The sequence below is a fragment of the Geotrypetes seraphini genome, chromosome 3 (genome assembly GCF_902459505.1).
Source record: "Geotrypetes seraphini chromosome 3, aGeoSer1.1, whole genome shotgun sequence".
In the NCBI taxonomy this organism is placed as follows: domain Eukaryota; kingdom Metazoa; phylum Chordata; class Amphibia; order Gymnophiona; family Dermophiidae; genus Geotrypetes; species Geotrypetes seraphini.
The window spans coordinates 250,264,199-250,282,634 of record NC_047086.1 but is presented as its reverse complement, the minus strand read 5'-3'; the positions used below and the strand labels follow the sequence as shown (position 1 = coordinate 250,282,634).

The following is an 18,436-nucleotide window of genomic DNA, read 5'->3' as shown; positions in this document are numbered from 1 at the left end:
AGGGTTCAGCTAAGACATAGAAAACATACGTCATTTTACATATGGGCTCCCCGAGAGTCGTTCCAAGTAATGTATGGCTTCCACAGAGTCAAAAACATACAGTCTATGATGTTTCAGTGCAGTCAGCTTGGACATATGGAAGAAATGGTCAATCTTGAGCAATACATGGGAGCACATTGGAATTGCTACTTGGCACCATGCTGCTGCCAGAACCAATAAAGCTGCTGTAACAATGGTTGCTATTATTTTAAGGAACTTATTGGGGATGCCTACTGATTTCATATTCCACAAAGCATATCCCATATCTTTTACAATTATCACTCTACATATGTCAGACAGCAAAGAGAAAAATCATATCCCAAAACAAACATACCTTGGGGCAAGTCCACCAAATATGTTCAAAGGACCCTTGCTCACCACACTGTCTCCAACAAGTGTCAGGAATATTAGAATTGATCCTATGTAACCATATAGGTGTGAGGTACCACTGGTACAGAAGGTTTGTAGCCATTTTCAACCATGTTGCTCGCTATTGATAACTTTAAGTATAGATCACAATAAAATATTCCACTGTGGTGGTGTAATTGGCTTGTATAAGAGATTCTCCCATTGGGAAAAGTAATGTACAGGTGGCTATTCATGGCACAACAGACAATATAATCTAGAGATACAGACCCTGCCACTAGAGGCAGACCAGACACAGTACCACCCTTTCTCCTCTCTAAGCAGGTCTGGCAAAGCCACTTTCTTAATGAAGTCAATGACTTGATTATATTGTAAGGCCTGCAATGCAAAAAGTCCATATTTTTGTATCACTGAAACTGGGATCACTTTACCTTCCAGCAGAAATTGACCCAGCATTATCAGCCTACCTGCCGCCCAAGTTCTATATCTAGGGCCTGTTTGTCCAGGTATGAAATCCTCTGCCACTACTACAAGTGTTTGACCAAAATAAACCTGCCCCTTAAATAAATCGGTCTCTGGCATAAGAAAACCCCTATGATTGGGTTAACATGCTAAGAAATAGCATGTAGCCGGCTCAGGGCAAGCCACGGAAGATGAGAGAGCTGAACATCTCCCAAAAACCAATCTTCCGTTTGGACCCAAGTTTTCTGAGTATCCCTCTGCCAAGCCATGATAGTAATAATAAAAATTAGGGTACTGCCATCCCTCCTTCATCACGCAACTGAAATAACATAGCTTTTCGGACACGCAGGGGTCTACGTTTCCAAATAAGAGAAAATTCTTTGATGGAGAGTCAAAAAAGGATCTAGGAAGCAGGATCAGTAGGGTAGAAAATAAATACAAAAATCTAAGCAAAATCATCATCTTGATGATATGCACTCTGCCCAGCCAAGAAATTGGTAGCCGCTCTCACTTGTCCATATCCTCCTTGAACCTTTTCAACAGAGGGGGGGGAGGGAGGGAATTAGCTCTAAATAATGTTTTTAAATCTGCCATAAGGCAAATCCCCCAAATACTGTAAAGAGCGAGCAGCCCACCAGAACGGGTACATTCCCCAAAGCCCTTCTTTTTCCTGTGGTGGAATTGTGAGGTTGAGTATCTTCAATTTTGTCAAGTTGACTTGAAACTCAGACTCCCTGCCATAGTGTCTTAATGCTAACACCACTCCCTCCAGGGAATCTTTGGGACGCCCCAGCTTAAGAAGGATATCTGCAAATAGAAGTATATTTTTGTTTTATACCACCACTAGGGATACCCAAGATGTTTGCACTGTCTGGGCAAAAGGTTCCATGGCCATGGCAAATAGGAGTGGCATAAGGGTGCATCCCTGACATGCCCCCTAGCTAATTCAAACTCCTCACAGTACACCTCGTTGATTTTGAGACACACCAAGGGCTTAACATACAAAGCTTTCATCCAGGAAAGAAATTGGCCATTAATACCTGAGGATATAGTTTTAAACAGAAAAGGCCAGGAGACCCGATCAAAGGCCTTTTCCGTATCCACTTCTAGGATCAATGCCGGTGCCTTATTAGCTTTAGATGAATAGATGACATGAAGGACCCTTCTTCATATTGTCAAAAGTTTGCCTACCTTTTATGAACCCCGTCTGGTCATCTTTCACGAGCTAGCCCATAAAACCTTGCAATCTTTGGGCCAAGATGCCAGTAAAGATTTTATAATATGTCCCCAGAAGGGATATCGGGCAGTAGGAGTCACAGAAATCAGTTCTTTACTGGGCTTCAAAATCAAGGTGACCCCCACCAAGCGCCAAAACCAAGGAAGTTCAGCCTCCTCTTTTATACTATTAAACATTTCTGTTAAGGGTTTTGCTAACAGATTTTATAAATGTTTCAAACGTCTATCAGTAAACCCATCCAAACTAGGAGCCATTCCTAATGGTTTTTAAGGTTTCCTCCTCCTCTATTGGCCTAGATAACCACTGCCACTCCTGTGTCAGATGTGGGAGTCTAGCTCGGCACAAATCAATATACCCCTCAGCTGCTAGGGCTTCTGCCACATATAGATTTTTATAATATTGAGTATAGACTTCTCCAATTTGCTTAGAGGTCCAATATTCAACCCTATCTTGGCCATTAATCCGGGGGCTATAAATTTTGTAAATGCTTTCACTTAAGCTTGTGTGCCAGCAAGCGCCCCACTCTATTTCCAATCTCAAAGTACTCCTGCTGCAGCACCTGAAGTTGCTGGAGATAGCAAATAAATTCAGGTCTTTAAGTTCTCCTCGGCCCTTCTTTATTTGTTCTAGCAGGGCAGGCCGACCCCCGCACTGTTTATGTCGAGACTCTAGAGTAGAAAGTTGTTGCCGCAAGCTCGCTACTTTCTGTTCATGCTCTTTTCTATGCAAGGCCCTAGGGAAATCATCATACCCCTCATAACTCTTTTTAACCCCTCCCAGAAAGTAGCCAGAGAGACCTCACCACCTAAATAGAAATGGATATACTGTATTCCTTAATGTTCTCTTTCAACTGCTGACAATGACCAGGTCTAAAAGGAGGAACTTCCTACTATGCCTGTCATCCACTCGCCCCAATGAGAACCTTCCAAGTGAACCTGCATCCCCTTCACCATCCTCACTGCTCAGAGGTGCTAGACATCTATTAGTTTGAACAGAACATTAGCCAGAAGCTGAAAGAAAGCAAGCCCAAAAACCCCAAGGACGATCCCAATGAGGGATATAACAAAAAAACTGTAGTCGCCTCTTAGAGTCTCCCAGTTTTTAAACATGGCATGTCTAATGAGATTATGGAATGGGAGTTTCAAACAGTCCTTAGGGATTTGTTCAAAATCCAAGGCATTGAAAAGTTCAGCTCTGGATTCAGATTCAGACTCCATCCTGACACAAAGAGCTTGACCCAGTTGTCTTATGAATTTTGTAAAAGATGGGTCCCCACCAGAAAGCCTAACGCTTAGGTAGAGGAGGAGATAGATCTGATGAAAGCCCCCTAGGACTCTGGTGAAGAATATTCTGGGTCAGAGTAATTTTGAGAGGATAGATCAGAATCAAATTATTCCATGGCTGGAGAATGAACAAATCTACTTGTAGAGGAAGTACAACACTGTGAGATATGGTGGTTAAGATGCCTATGTGGGTGTCGAAGGACTCCTATGTCTCCTTCGATGACTGTCCGACATCAATAAGGAAGAGTTACTCCTAAGATGGGACCTGGATTTGCAATGAGGAGGAGACTTAGACTTAGTATCATGAGGCCTCGTAGAGCCTTACTTGGGCTGGGCTGGTACTGGAGGAGTCAGTGCAGCATTTGGCATCAATTGACTTTGAAGCATAGCTACTAACTCCTTATGAAGCAGCTCATGCAGTTGGTCCTGGATGGCAAGTTGCAGTACTGAGGGAGTTAATGGTACCATTGGTAGTGCAGAGTGTCAAGGCGTTGGTGACCTCAAGGTAAAGACAAACTTTAGAGGAGACACTTCCTGCAGAAAAATACACCAGGAAGGCACAAAAAGTTAGAAAATTTGTGCGATTGGAAAGATTCCAATAATGAACGTCTTAGCTCCACAGAAAACTAAGAACTGATGGTCCTATGAGCCGATGTCGGACAGGAAGGCACTCGCACATGCGCGGTACAGGTGGTTCCAAGACTTCTAAGAAGTTAAAATGACAGTATACTTTTGCACTGTCCAAACTGGGCTCCATGTATATGCTGCCTGCTTATTCTGGGATAATACTTTTCACCTTAATAGAGTGAAGTAATTACTATGGGGAAAAGAAAGGGGAAACCAAAAGTATCAACACCTAATTTGCCTGGTCCCATAGAGAGACACCTTGTTTCAACCAGTGCCTTGGGCCAAAGTCAGGGAGCTGACTCGCTATCAGGGGCGTCTCTTAGTCCCCCAGGAAGAACTCCACCGCCTCCACCAAATGTTCCAGTAGGTTTGGATCCTAACTCAGGTTCCAGTTCTCAACCTGTTGGAGTACCTGTGCAACAGGGGTTGTCCTCATTAATTTATGGGGCCATACCTAAAGTCTTATCATTTCAAGATGAGGCTTTACTTGCAAGAGACTCCCAGGTAGAGCCACAGGAAGTTACGCTTAAAGATCTATGAGCCAATCACTGAGCGGCACATGACCAGGCAGGAAGCGCAAAGGTGGCGCTCCTGCGTCGCGCCGCTCTGCTATGAAAGCCAGCTGTCCAGCACGAGCACGCACTAGACTACCGCAACTTTAAAAAGGTACCGGGGAGGGAGGGGAAGGTATATTCACTCCATAAGCCGCACCCACTTTTCCACCTTCCTTTTGGGGGTGGAAAAAGTGTATCTTATGGAGCGACAAATATGGTATTTTATGCTTGCTAATGTTTCAACTTCATAAAAACTTACCAAATGTCATTCGACCACTAATGATCTCTGGCGATTTGTTCATGTCATTGATAGCAGCAATAGGGAGTCCCCAGTTGGCTACTGGTCCCCAAAAGTGCTGTAATAAGAGCAGAGAGAATACATTTGATAGCTGGATGACCTGAAACATTTTAGAAAAAGAGACCCAGACATCTTTGAATTGTGTTTAAAATGCCTCTTGATATTAAGATACAACCTGAAAGTCTATCCCAAAATGGTAGGTCCTACTAAATTATGCTGATTATTTTTAACAGATATTCTTTAAAGACAGCAGTTTATCAGGCACATACATGTATGACATCATTCAGATCGAACTAATATGGACATTTTCCAGATCTTTGTAGAAAACCCTAGTTATTTGTGAGTGTGCAACAATCAGACCTTAAAACTTTTTCTGAATTTGCTTCCTTTCTCCCCACCCCCACCACTGTGGCTAGAATGGAAAGAGATACGACTATGGCCCATACCCATTACTGAGTGTATCAAACCCCTCCAGCCTGACCTTTGTAAGAGAATGGCTGATCCCATACCCTTCACTTCTTCAGGTTCCATGATGCTCTTGAGCCAATGGACGTACCCATCCATCACATCTCATAGATGGAGTGGAGATTGGGTTTCTTTTTAAGAAATTGAATTTTGTGCAGGTCTTACTATTAGGATTGGCTGAAATAGACTAGCTATTGGCAACTTGTGTTGCTTAGGAGAGAATGGGTGTTTTTTTAGTTTACAGAGCACTGGATATATCTGCGACACAAATAATGAATATGCTGAAAAAAAAAAAAGAAAGAAAAATACTGGGGACATAATGATAAAGAGTTCAATAGGCTAATAGTGCTTGGAAATTTTAACATCCATTATGACAAACCTGCAACTTTATAAACATTTGCAATTGGGTAAGATGATGTGGGCTTCAAGTACCACGCAGAGGAAGTAACACACATAGGATGAGATATTTGGGATCTGATGTTTACCTTTCAGACCGGGAGATTTTTTATTTTAGATTTCCAGCATGCCCTTTTCAGTTGTAACTCAAAGCAAGTTACCGTATTTTCATGCATATAACGCGCGCGTTATACACGATTTTACAAACCGTGCGTGTTATACGTGTGAGCGCGTTTTACAACTTTTTTTTTTTCAATCCGATCGGCATCCCCCCTGCGAACCGGAAATAAGACGGCAATTCTTCTCTATGAAAAAGACGGAGCGCTGTAGAATCATCCACCTCCCTAGACAGCGCATCTTTAAATTTCAAATCCTCTACTTCGCCGTCCTCCAGAGAATCTGGGATATCCAGACATAAGGCGGAGCCTGAGGGAGGGTCATCCCCGCCCATAGGCGCCACTCTTCACCTTTTTGCCGCCAGAGACTCCAAAGGAGGCCTACTAACATGAGGCATGGGAGACTGGTCCAAATCACCCTCCTGTTGTTGCGCAGGCTGAGAGGTCTGTAATAAAAAGGCCTTATGCATCAGCATAATGAACTCCGGGGAAAACCCCATCGGGATAGATCGTGTCCCCTGCCCAGAAACCAGCCACGCAAAGGCAGAAAAAGAAACACTGCTGACCGCTGGCACTGCCTCCCCCGTGCACTGAAGCGGAACGGTGGCAGTCGTGAGTGCAGAAGAAGCCGGCCTGAGTTCAATCGTGCGGGAAACTTCAGGCGCGATCTGCAGTTCTTCCCCCACAGCGTCGGTACAACCTGCCGAACAAAGGCCCGATGGTGTTCGCCACTTCCCACAGCCTCTGCCGCCATTATCCAAGAAACACCCCACCGAGCGATCCCAAACCGGCAGCCAACGGGACAACACCGCGTGTCAGCAAAACTCGAACAAACAAACCGGCAGATCTATCCCCCTCTGCAAAGTAGTAAGAAAAAATGGTCTTACCCGATTCAACCGTTGCCCCCCCTCCCCAACCAATTTGGTCAAGGAAAGAAGAAAAATACAGGACCAGGAAAAAAGCCTCAATCCACCGGAGAGGAGGGTGTAACTCCCAAAGTTGGCACCGTTCAACCAAACACCCCTATCTACCTGAAGAGATAAAATCTCAACAGAAGAGGAAATAACAATCCAGCCAGAATCCAGGAGCTAGTGGAAAAGTGACCATCACCTGCTGGGATAGAGAACATGCTAACCAATGGGACCAACTGTTATTCAGTTCTCTATCTCCACCTGCAGCAGATGAATCCAGAGACTAGTGGGATAATACACATCTACCAGCATATATATAATTGTAGCTCCGCCTACGTGTGCAGGTGGGCTGCGAGACCCACAGAACATATCACCCCAGGTAGTGAGGGATCTGCATACCAAGTTTCGTTCAAATCGGTCAAGCCGTTTTAGCGTGATCGCGGCACATACACACATACATACACACCTCCGATTTTATATATATATAATTTGGTACAATCTATATATATGTAGAGGGACATAAGTAACTAACAAGTATAGACTAGTCTAGCAGGATAAGGAATACCAATTTGGTACTATATATATATATATATATATACATACTATACCAAATAGGTATAGTACCAAATATATATATATAGTACCAAATTGGTATTCCTTATCCTATACCAAATAGGTATAGTACCAAATATATATATATATAGTATGGACTAGTCTAGCAGGATAAGGAATACCAATTTGGTACTATATATATATATATACACTATACCAAATAGGTATAGTACCAAATATATATATATATATATATATATATATATATATATATATATATATATATATATATATACACTATACCAAATAGGTATAGTACCAAATATATATATATATATATATATATATATATATATATATATATACACACATATACATATATATATATACTATATATATATATACTATACCAAATAGGTATAGTACTATATATATATATATATATATATATATATATATATATATATATATATATATATATATATATATATATATATATATATATATATATATTTGGTACTATACCTATTTGGTATAGTATATATATATATAGTATATATATATATAGTATATATATATAGTACCAAATTGGTATTCCTTATCCTGCTAGACTAGTCCATACTATATATATATATATATATATATATATTTGGTACTATACCTATTTGGTATAGGATAAGGAATACCAATTTGGTACTATATATATATATATATACACATATACCAAATAGGTATAGTACCAAATATATATATATACCAAATATATATATAGTACCAAATTGGTATTCCTTATCCTGCTAGACTAGTCCATACTATATATATATATATATTTGGTACTATACCTATTTGGTATAGTATGTATATATATATATATATATATATATATATATATATATATATATAGTACCAAATTGGTATTCCTTATCCTGCTAGACTAGTCCATACTTGTTAGTTACTTATGTCCCTCTACATATATATAGATTGTACCAAATTATATATATATATATATATATATATATAAAATCGGAGGTGTGTATGTGTGTGTGTATGTATGTGTGTATGTGCCGCGATCACGCTAAAACGGCTTGACCGATTTGAACGAAACTTGGTATGCAGATCCCTCACTACCTGGGGTGATATGTTCTGTGGGTCTCGCGGCCCACCTGCACACGTGGGCGGAGCTACAAACAGAAAATCAGATTTCACCCATTCACGTCAATGGAAAAATTGTAAAAAGCTGTGGGACCGATTTGAACGAAACTTGGTATGCAGATCCCTCACTACCTGGGGTGATATGTTCTGGGGGTCTCGCTGCCCACCTGCACACGTGGGCGGAGCTACAAACAGAAAATCAGATTTCACCCATTCAAGTCAATGGAAAAAATGTAAAAAGCTGTGGGACCGATTTGAACGAAACTTGGTATGCAGATCCCTCACTACCTGGGGTGATATGTTCTGGGGGTCTCGCGGCCCACCTGCACACGTGGGAAGGGTGGGTTCACCCAAGAATGTATATGTTCTTGCTCCTGGAGGTGAAACTAAAAATGTTGCTTATAATCAAGTTTTGTGTTAGTTGTATTGTATTCATTTTGTCAAATATTTCACATTATAATTTGATTATTGTACTTTTTATAAAGCTGTAAAAAAATATTTTCATTCACCACTATAAAGTATCTTTATTTGAATCCATTTACAGTGTTATTGCTATAATTAAATACCCGTGCAACGCCGGGGCATCAGCTAGTTACCAATAAAAGAGTAAGGGCTCCTTTTACAAAGGTGCGCTAGTGGTTTTAGCGCGCGTTAAAATGCCACATGCGCTAGCCTCTATGACCTCCTTTTAAGCAGGTGGTAGTTTTTTGGCTAGCACGTGCTAATCGTGTGCATGTGTTAAAAAAGCACTAGCGCACCTTCGTAAAAGGAGCCCTAAGAATAACTTGGTCTCCTACCTTATGTACTGTGGGTTCTCTTCATGTACATCAAGCTCGGCCCCTGGAACTATTAAAATCCAGAGTAAAAGCCCACTTCTTATTTAACTTATAACCCCTTATTGTAAGCACCCTGAGAAACTCCCTAAGTCCCTACTTGTTCTGTTTTATGTTAATTTAGATTGTAGGATCTACCGAGCAGGGACCATCTCTTAAATATGTTGTTGTACAGCATGTGCATGCCTATTAGCACTAGAAATGTTAAAAGTAGTAGTATAGATTTGACTGAAATATAGTAGGAGTGCTCCCACTATCAAATTTCCAGCAACGCCACTCAGAGAGCCCTCAATATGTGCATAAGGATAGTCAAATAGAGCCAAGACAAATGTTTCACGCTGACAAAATGTGCCTAAAACTTGAGCTCATTAATTTTCAGTAGTGGCTAAATGGTTATTAAGGGAGACAGCATTTGTAAAGCCCACTATACACAAACATGTGAAGGGGCATAATAAAAATAAAGTCTAAGTCCCCTTTTGGTCTAGGCCCTAAATGCTGAAAGGAGAAGCAGGGAAAATGTCCATTCTCAAAAAAAAAAAGTCCAATAGGAAGGGGTTTTTTTTTTGTTGTTTGTTTTTTTTTTTATAACGGCCTGCATCTACGTTCAGCTGTTTAAATGCCCAGACCACCACTACATCTACACTAACAACATATAATCAACCAAAAAAAGCCTAATTCCTAAATATCCAACACAAGAGCTTTTAGGCGATGGAGGGGCCAGCCTCCGCCAAAAAGCTGGTTTCTATAACAGTGTGTCAAAAAAGAACACCAGTTACGGAATCCACCCCACCCCCACAACGATTGCGATAGGAGAGAGAGCCAGTCTCTTCTGCCATGATCCCCCACCCCCTGATCTGATCGGGAAGGAGGGAGCCCAACCCCTCCTGCCATGGTGACTGGCATCCCCCCCCAACATGATAGGGGCGGGAGGGAGCCCAAGCCCTCCTGCCCTGGTAAAACCACCACCCCCATTAAGAACCCCCCTGATCGCCCCCCCCCCCCACCAGCTAACATGCAACCCCGGGACCTTAAGCACATGGACCCAACCCAGCCCATGTGCTCAAGGCCTCGCCACAGGAGGGGCCTAAGGCAACTGGCCAATTCCAGTTGGCCTAGGTGCCTAAGGCCCCACCTGTGGGCGGAACTTGAGGCGCCTGGGCCAATCAGGCCCTAAGGCCCACCATTCTGCGGATAGTGGGCCTGCCAGATAGACGGACTTGGGACCCGTCCATCCGGCCAACTTTTTTAAGGTACCGGGGGGGGGGAGGGGGTGCGGTTGGTAGGGGTGCGGTCGGGAGCTGGAGGGCCTGGGATCCCTCCTGCCCATATCTTTAATGGGATGGGGGTTTTGCCAGGGAAGGAGGGCTTGGGCTCCCTCCTGCCCAGATCAAGTCGGGGGTGGGGTCACTGGGGCAGGAGGGCTTGGGTTCCCTCCTGCCCGGATCGAGTCGGGGGGGGGGGGGAGGAGGGTGATGGATCGTGGAAGGAGAAACTGGCTATCTCTCCTGCCATGATAGCGATCACCCCTCTTCCTGAACTGCCACAAAATACGGCAGGAGAGATTGGGCATCTCTCCTGCCATGGGTCACGGCAGTTCGGGTAGAGGGGTGATCACCATCGCGGCAGGAGAGATGAGCCATCTCTCCTGCCGCGATGGTTGTGGTGGGCAGGTTGCCAGGGCCGCTAAGCTGATCATGTCAGCCAAAATCAGCTCAGCGGCCCCTTTTTCGGCACTTATACCTGTTTGACTTGGTCTAAGTCAAAACGTGTAAGTGCTGACTAGGCAACTTGCCTAAACTTTTGGTTATACCTGCTGTACGTCTATATCTAGGTCACCCCCACCAGGCAGGGGAAAGGCCTAAGCTGGATTTAGATACGTCTAAAACCAGCTTTGGTTATGAGTACCTGGACGATCAGGTTTTTTGATCGTCCAAGTACCCATTTAGGCCACTTTTTAGATTTTTTTTTTTCTTTGATTATGAGCCCCTTAACCCTTTCAGGACCAAGGGACATATTTGTCCCATAACTTTAAAATCCTATAAATTTTGATTGGGATAGTCTACAGTTCTAAATTGGATATGTACGGATTCCATATGATACTGCCTTTATGTAAACAAACTGGTTCCGACATTCATTCATTAGCGTCGTTGCCAGATTGACGAGAAGATTCACTTGCCACACTGTCCATAAGCCAGAAGTGTGATTTTTTTAAAAAAAAATAATGATATTTCACAAAAAAAATCAATTTTTTGGCATCTGCAAGCCCTTTTTACCATAAAAATGTCGTCAAAACCACAAAAATTGGCCTACGATCCTTATGGTCCTGAAAGGGTTAAAGTACAAAGAATTTCAAGTGTCATAAGCCGTATTTTCCTTACTTACCGTACTTTTTAAAAAAATTTTAGTCGTCACCAAGGTTCACCATTCATGCAAAAAAGGAAGCAAAACAAAATAAAATTAGTTCCTTTTACAAATTCTTCTGTATAAACATACTTACAAATTTGTCAATCAGATCTATGAAAAAAAGATGTCAATGCTCTTCTAAACAAAAATTAGATGGTCTAAGAACTAAAGTTTGGAAATAAAGCAACCTCAATGTCTCATTCATAGACTGACCTTCCTAATGTGTCATTAAAGTCTTGACAAAGTTCCCTTTTTTTTTTTTTGCTAGAATTCAAATAAATAAATTTCACATTTCACCTTTATGTAATAAACCACCCAATTCTAAAAACGGTTCACAATAATATATTAAGGACAAATGGCATGAAATAGGATGCCTAGATTATATTTCAAATCTAATATCAAATAGATTCTAAACACTAAAACACTGATAGCATGTTTTCTTAATATACAGTATATGGCCTATACTAAGATACAATTTTTAAAAAAGGAAGTAAAAGTGAGAACGCTGTACTATACACAATGCATACCTAGGCATTTAAAAGGAGTTAACTATGCAAAGAAGAGAAACCACACGTAAAATAACCTACTAAGTAAAACTAAACTTCTTAGAAGACTTTTCCAAAAAGCACAGTTACTTACCGTAACAGGTGTTATCCAGGGACAGCAGGCAGATATTCTCACATGTGGGTGACGTCATCTACGGAGCCCCAGCGCGGACAGCTTTTCAAGCAAACTTGATTGAAGTTTCAAGTTTGCTACACTGCACCACGCATGTGCATGCCTTCTTGCCCACTAGAGGGCGCATCCCACCTCGTGGTCCTCAGTTCCATAACTAGCAAAGAAGCCATCCCCGGGGAGGCGGGCGGGTTGTGAGAATATCTGCCTAATCAAACACCAATTAGATAAGATCCTGGATGAAAAGAATCTACGGGATCCCCGACAACATGGATTTACTAAGGGGAGATCCTGCCAATCCAGCCTGATCAGCTTCTTTGACTGGGTAACGGGGAAGCTGGATATTGGGGAGTCCCTGGACATCGTGTACCTGGACTTTAGCAAAGCATTCAATAGCGTACCACACCGCAGGTTACTGAGCAAGATGAGTTCTATAGGATTAGGTAACACATTGACGAAATGGGTTGGGAGCTGGCTTGGAGGTAGGCTCCAAAGGGTGGTGGTGAACAGCACCCCCTCCAAAATGACGGAGGTGATTAGTGGAGTACCACAGGGCTCAGTCTTGGGCCCAATCCTATTCAACATCTTTATAAGAGACTTGGCAGAAGGGCTTCGAAGTAAAATAACATTATTCGCCGATGACGCCAAACTGAGTAATGTAGTGGGCAAATGCACAACAGACGAAGATTCAGTGCCCGACAACATGATGTACGACCTACTCCTACTGGAGCGATGGTCTAGGACATGGCAACTCAACTTCAATGCCAAAAAATGCAAAGTTATGCACCTGGGCAGCCAGAATCCATGCAAGTCTTATACCCTTAATGGCAAGATCCTAGCAAAAACGGTAGCAGAACGAGACTTGGGGGTAATCGTCAGTGAGGACATGAAGTCTGCCAATCAAGTGGAGCAGGCTTCGTCCAAGGCAAGACAAATCATGGGCTGCATACGAAGGGGTTTCGTCAGTCGTAAGGCGGAAGTCATTATGCCATTGTATAGATCCATGGTGAGGCCCCACCTGGAATACTGTGTGCAATTCTGGAGGCCGCATTATCGCAAGGATGTGCTGAGACTGGAGTCGGTGCAAAGAATGGCCACCCGGATGGTCTCGGGACTCAAGGATCTACCATACGAAAAACTGCTTGACAAATTACAGCTATACTCGCTCGAGGAGCGCAGAGAGAGGGGGGGACATGATCGAGATGTTCAAGTATCTTACGGGCCGCATCGAGGCGGAGGAAGATATCTTCTTTTTCAAAGGTCCCACGACAACAAGAGGGCATCCGTTGAAAATCAGGGGCGGGAAACTACGAGGTGACACCAGGAAATTCTTTTTCACTGAAAGAGTGGTTGATCGCTGGAATAGTCTTCCACTACAGGTGATTGAGGCCAGCAGCGTGCCTGATTTTAAGGCCAAATGGGATCGGCACATGGGATCTATTCACAGGGCAAAGGTAGGGGAGGGACATTAAGGTGGGCAGACTAGATGGGCCGTGGGCCCTTATCTGCCGTCTATTTCTATGTTTCTATGTTTAAGAGTGGCATAGAGTGATACGGGTAAGGGTAAATAAGATGCACATCTCCTTAAGAGTGGCATAGAGTGATACGGGTAAGGTAAATTAGATGAATATCTCCCTTGAGAAGCATACAGTGATATGGGGACTAAAACTATGCCAGGGTACACCTGGCGGGGCCTCCGCGTGTGCGGATCACTGGACTTGATGGATCCAGGGTCTGATCCGGAGATGGCAATTCTTATATTCTTATCTGTCTCAGTTCTATTAGTTCTTTTTTGTGGGTACCTCCTATATTCATGCCAGGTTTGTGTTGGATGGCCAGCCGAGGAGCATCCATGTCCTGCGTGCAACAGAGCACATAAGGAAGGGGTGGAAGCATCAGGCTCAGACTCCTCTACCAGGGCTGGGGATCTGCATGAAGTGCTTTTCCAGGGAAGACACCCTTTCCAGAACACTCTGAAGGTGCATTGGCAAGCATAAATGCATGGGGGCCACAGAGCCCAAGAGGACTGGCGAGGGGTCCCTGCCAGGGTTCTAAAGACTTCCAATATAAGCTTCACCCCAGATTGTGTGAGCCTCTAGTAGTATGCCTATTTGAACTGTCAAGGTCCTCAGCAGCTATAATCAACTTAGTCATTGGGAACAAGGTCTCCCAGGCGAATAACAGAATACAGTATAGTACAATAGACAGGCAGCCCCTCAGCTAGGCCCCCCATCCAAGAATACTGAAGCTGAAACACTCTAAAGAAAAGCAAGGAACACAAAGGCAAGGCCAACCACCCCCAAGAGCGCGGCACCACCTCACACACATCAGTCACTCCTCTCCATACAGACATCCACCACATGGAGCCACAGTCAACCACAACATTCACTATCCCACAACCCCACCCAAACCACCCCTCTCCCCACCCCCCCAACCTCAACCCACTCCCCTGGGAAAGAGGTCCCCATAGCCCTCCCAACCTCCCCCAATACAAAAGAAAAAATTAAGAACAAAAAAATCCCACGTTCAAAAAGCAGAACAACCTAGTCTTGAACTGAGCTCTCCTTGACCCCAGTCTCCCAAAACAACTGCAACTGCCCCTGATGATGGGAAAAACAGCCAGCGCCAAAACATAGCAATCTCCCACAGTCGGCCCAGTCCAGACTGACCCCCAGCATGGTAGAGCAGCAGAGAGTCCAGACAAAATATACTGTCCTCAACGTCAAACAGGCAGACGCCTGGGACCAAACAGAACAAAAAGGTCACCAAGCCTCGAACGTCCCAGACCCCGCAGCTCACCCCCACACAAGCTGACAGGATGCAAACAGAGCTTTCCTCAATGGCCCATGTGTCCAATAGGTCTCACAAAGAAATAAAGGCCGCACAGTGAAAGTACTGAGTGCAAGCTACCTCATCAGGGAACCGGCGCAGCCCCCGACACCCCCCCCCTCAGCCGCCACCGGCAGGGAGTCTAGAAATTGTTGTGCTGCTGCCCGATCCACAAAGTTATGAGGTTTTCCCTCTCTCCAGATGCGCAGCGATGCCGGATACACCAGCGCAAAGCTCATTCCTCGTCGGTGAAGCGCGGTGCAGAGGGGCGCCATCCCTTTGTGAAGAGAAGCCACATGGGGAGAATAGTCGTTGAACAACAACAGCTTCTGTCCTTCATAATCCAGCTGGCCCACTTTCCGGTACGCTTGTAATACTTGCTCCTTTTCTCTCCAGTTAAGATACCGGGCAATCGCAGCCCTAGGGCGGTTCTGATCTCCCAGGCGTTGTCCCAGGTGGTGTGCTCGCTCGCAAAGAAACCCACTCGGTGGAGGCTCCAAGCCCAGCCAGGTCGGGAGCCAGGTCTGAAAAAAATGATAAAATGTCCTGGTCAGCCCGAAATTCAGGGAGACCCACTACCCGGAGATTATTCCGGCGCTGGCGATTCTCCTGTTCATCAATGTGATCCGTCAGCCCCGTCACCTGTGCCTGCAGTGCGGCCACGTTGTTGCGATCCCGCAAGGCCGCATCCTCCACGTCTGAGACTCGCTGCTCCACCACCGCAATCCGAGTCGCCTTCGACTCGAAGCGTTCATGAATGCAGTCCACAGCAGATTGAAGCTTGTGGAGATGATCCTCCAGCGCCGCGGTCACCATCTGTGAGATTTCTTGGGCCCACTCTCCCCACTGCGCCGGGGCTGGAGACGGAGTCGGCGGCGCCGCCGCCATTTTGTGAGCAAGAGAAGACAGACTTAGCTTTCGGCGTCTTCGCTGAGCGAAACGGCATTCCGGCCCCAAACCGCCACTCCAAAGGCCACCCCGCTCGCCCAAAGCAGAGAGAAGGGCTCCGATCACAGATATGTCGATCAGGCAGTAATTCAAGATATTAGCACTGATTTTCGAAGACCGGAGGTCGCAGAGCTCAAGAGCACACGTCTGCTCACAGCAACCTCATCATGTGACCCCCCCCACTCACTGAGTTTAAATCACATACAATACACTTCACCCTCTGTATTCGCGTTTCGTTGTGCGCAGGGTCCGCCTTCAAATTTACACAGAGAAAATTGATCCGCCCAGCAATGCACAGAGAAAAATCGATCCTCTCAGCGTTGTACAGAGAAAGTTGCGGCACTTTCTTTACAGGAACAGGTAAGGTTATTCGTGGTTTTGTGTCTTTTGGGGGGATTTTTACAGAAACACTGCATATAACATACGAAAAGGTATTTGCGGTTTTTCTGAATTCGCGGCCATGCTGATCCCCTATCTCCGCGAATACACCAGAGCTTCCCAAACTGTGGATTGAGACTCCAAATGAGGTCACAAAACCTGCATTTTGGGGTCATGACATGGGTGGGGTCTCATATTCTGCATATCTAAGGGGTCAAACAATTTTATTTGGCCATAATCTTTGGGACATTGCTGAAACAAGGCTGCCCTGTGAACTTCTAAAAGCTAAGTTACTCAGCATTTCATATTCTGCTCTTTTCACTGGTTTTCAGCATTATATCTGCTTAATTTCTCTTCTCCTCCCTGTTTCTTACTAAAAAAAAAATAAAAAAATTACAAAAAAAATCCTTCTCTTTCCTCTTAAATCTTATTTCCTCTTCCTGCATTTTTGTTTAAAATACTGTGTTTTAGGTGGTATAAAGCCTATATTTCTGGTGCCTGTGGCTCAGGGTGACTAAAGTAGGGAAAATCCTGTTATAAATCCCGTGTTTTAGGGTAGCACTGATAGAACCTGCATTTTTGTTTAAAATACTGTGTTTTAGGTGGTATAGAGCCTATATTTCTGACTCACTAGTTTTTAGCCATTGTGTCTGATTAGGTGGAGAAGGGAGGGGCTCTGTTTTACTTAAGAACATAAGAAGTTGCCTCCACTGGGTCAGACCGAGGTCCATCTCGCCCAGCGGTCCGCTCCCGCGGCGGCCCATCAGGTCTGCGACCTGTGAAGTGGTTTCTGACCACTTTTATAACCTACCTCAAGTTCTATCTGTACCCCTCTATCCCTTTATCCTCCAGGAACCTATCCAAACCCTTCTTGAACCCCTGTACAGAGTTCTGGCCTATCACTTCCTCCGGAAGCGCGTTCCATGTGTCCACCACCCTCTGCGTAAAAAAGAATTTTCTAGCATTTGTTCTAAACCTGTCCCCTTTCAATTTCTCCGAGTGACCCCTAGTGCTTGTGGCTCCCCTCAGTTTGAAGAATCTGTCCTTATTTACCCTCTCTATGCCCTTAAGGATTTTGAAGGTTTCTATCATGTCCCCTCTAAGTCTCCTCTTCTCCAGGGAGAACAGCCCCAGCATTTTTAACCTGTCAGCGTATGAAAAATTTTCCATACCATTTATTAGTTTAGTCGCCCTCCTCTGCACTCCCTCGAGTACCGCCATGTCCTTCTTGAGGTACGGTGACCAGTATTGAACACAGTACTCCAGGTGCGGGCGCACCATTGCGCGATACAGCGGCATGATGACTTCCTTCGTCCTGGTTGTAATACCTTTTTTGATGATGCCCAGCATTCTGTTTGCTTTCTTTGAGGCTGTCGCACATTGCGCCGATGGTTTCAGTGATGTGTCGACCATCACCCCCAGGTCCCTTTCAAGGTTACTCACCCCTAGCAGTGTTCCCCCCATTTTGTAGCTGAACATCGGGTTCTTTTTCCCTACATGCATGACCTTGCATTTTTCTACGTTAAAACTCATTTGCCACTTTTTTGCCCAGTCTTCCAGTTTCGTTAGGTCCCTTTGCAGGTCTTCACAGTCTTCCGTGTTTCTAACCCTGCTGCAGAGTTTGGTGTCATCAGCAAATTTGATAACCTCACATTTTGTCCCTGCCTCCAGATCGTTAATAAATATATTGAACAGTAGAGGTCCCAGCACTGACCCCTGCGGAACTCCGCTCGTGACCCATTGCCAGTCTGAGTATTGGCCTTTTACTCCAACCCTCTGCTTCCTGCCCGCCAACCAGTGTTTGATCCATCGGTAGATATCCCCTTGCACCCCGTGGTACCACAGCTTTTTAAGTAGCCGTTCGTGAGGTACCTTGTCGAAGGCTTTTTGGAAGTCAAGGTAAATGATGTCT

The 18,436-nt window shown here is 44.4% G+C and overlaps 1 protein-coding gene across 1 annotated transcript in view; it reads right to left on the bottom strand.

Annotated features, from left to right (window-relative positions):
• The window catches only part of MPC1 (mitochondrial pyruvate carrier 1), a 73,451-nt gene that overhangs the window by 35,642 nt on the left and 19,373 nt on the right, over window positions 1-18,436 (bottom strand). Inside the window, exons 2-3 of the mRNA XM_033938484.1 lie at window positions 11,674-11,677; window positions 4,828-4,924 (exon numbers count right to left, since the gene is read on the bottom strand). Of these exons, the coding sequence (XP_033794375.1) occupies window positions 4,828-4,924; window positions 11,674-11,677 (101 nt within the window). The remainder of the gene's footprint in view (window positions 1-4,827; window positions 4,925-11,673; window positions 11,678-18,436) is intronic.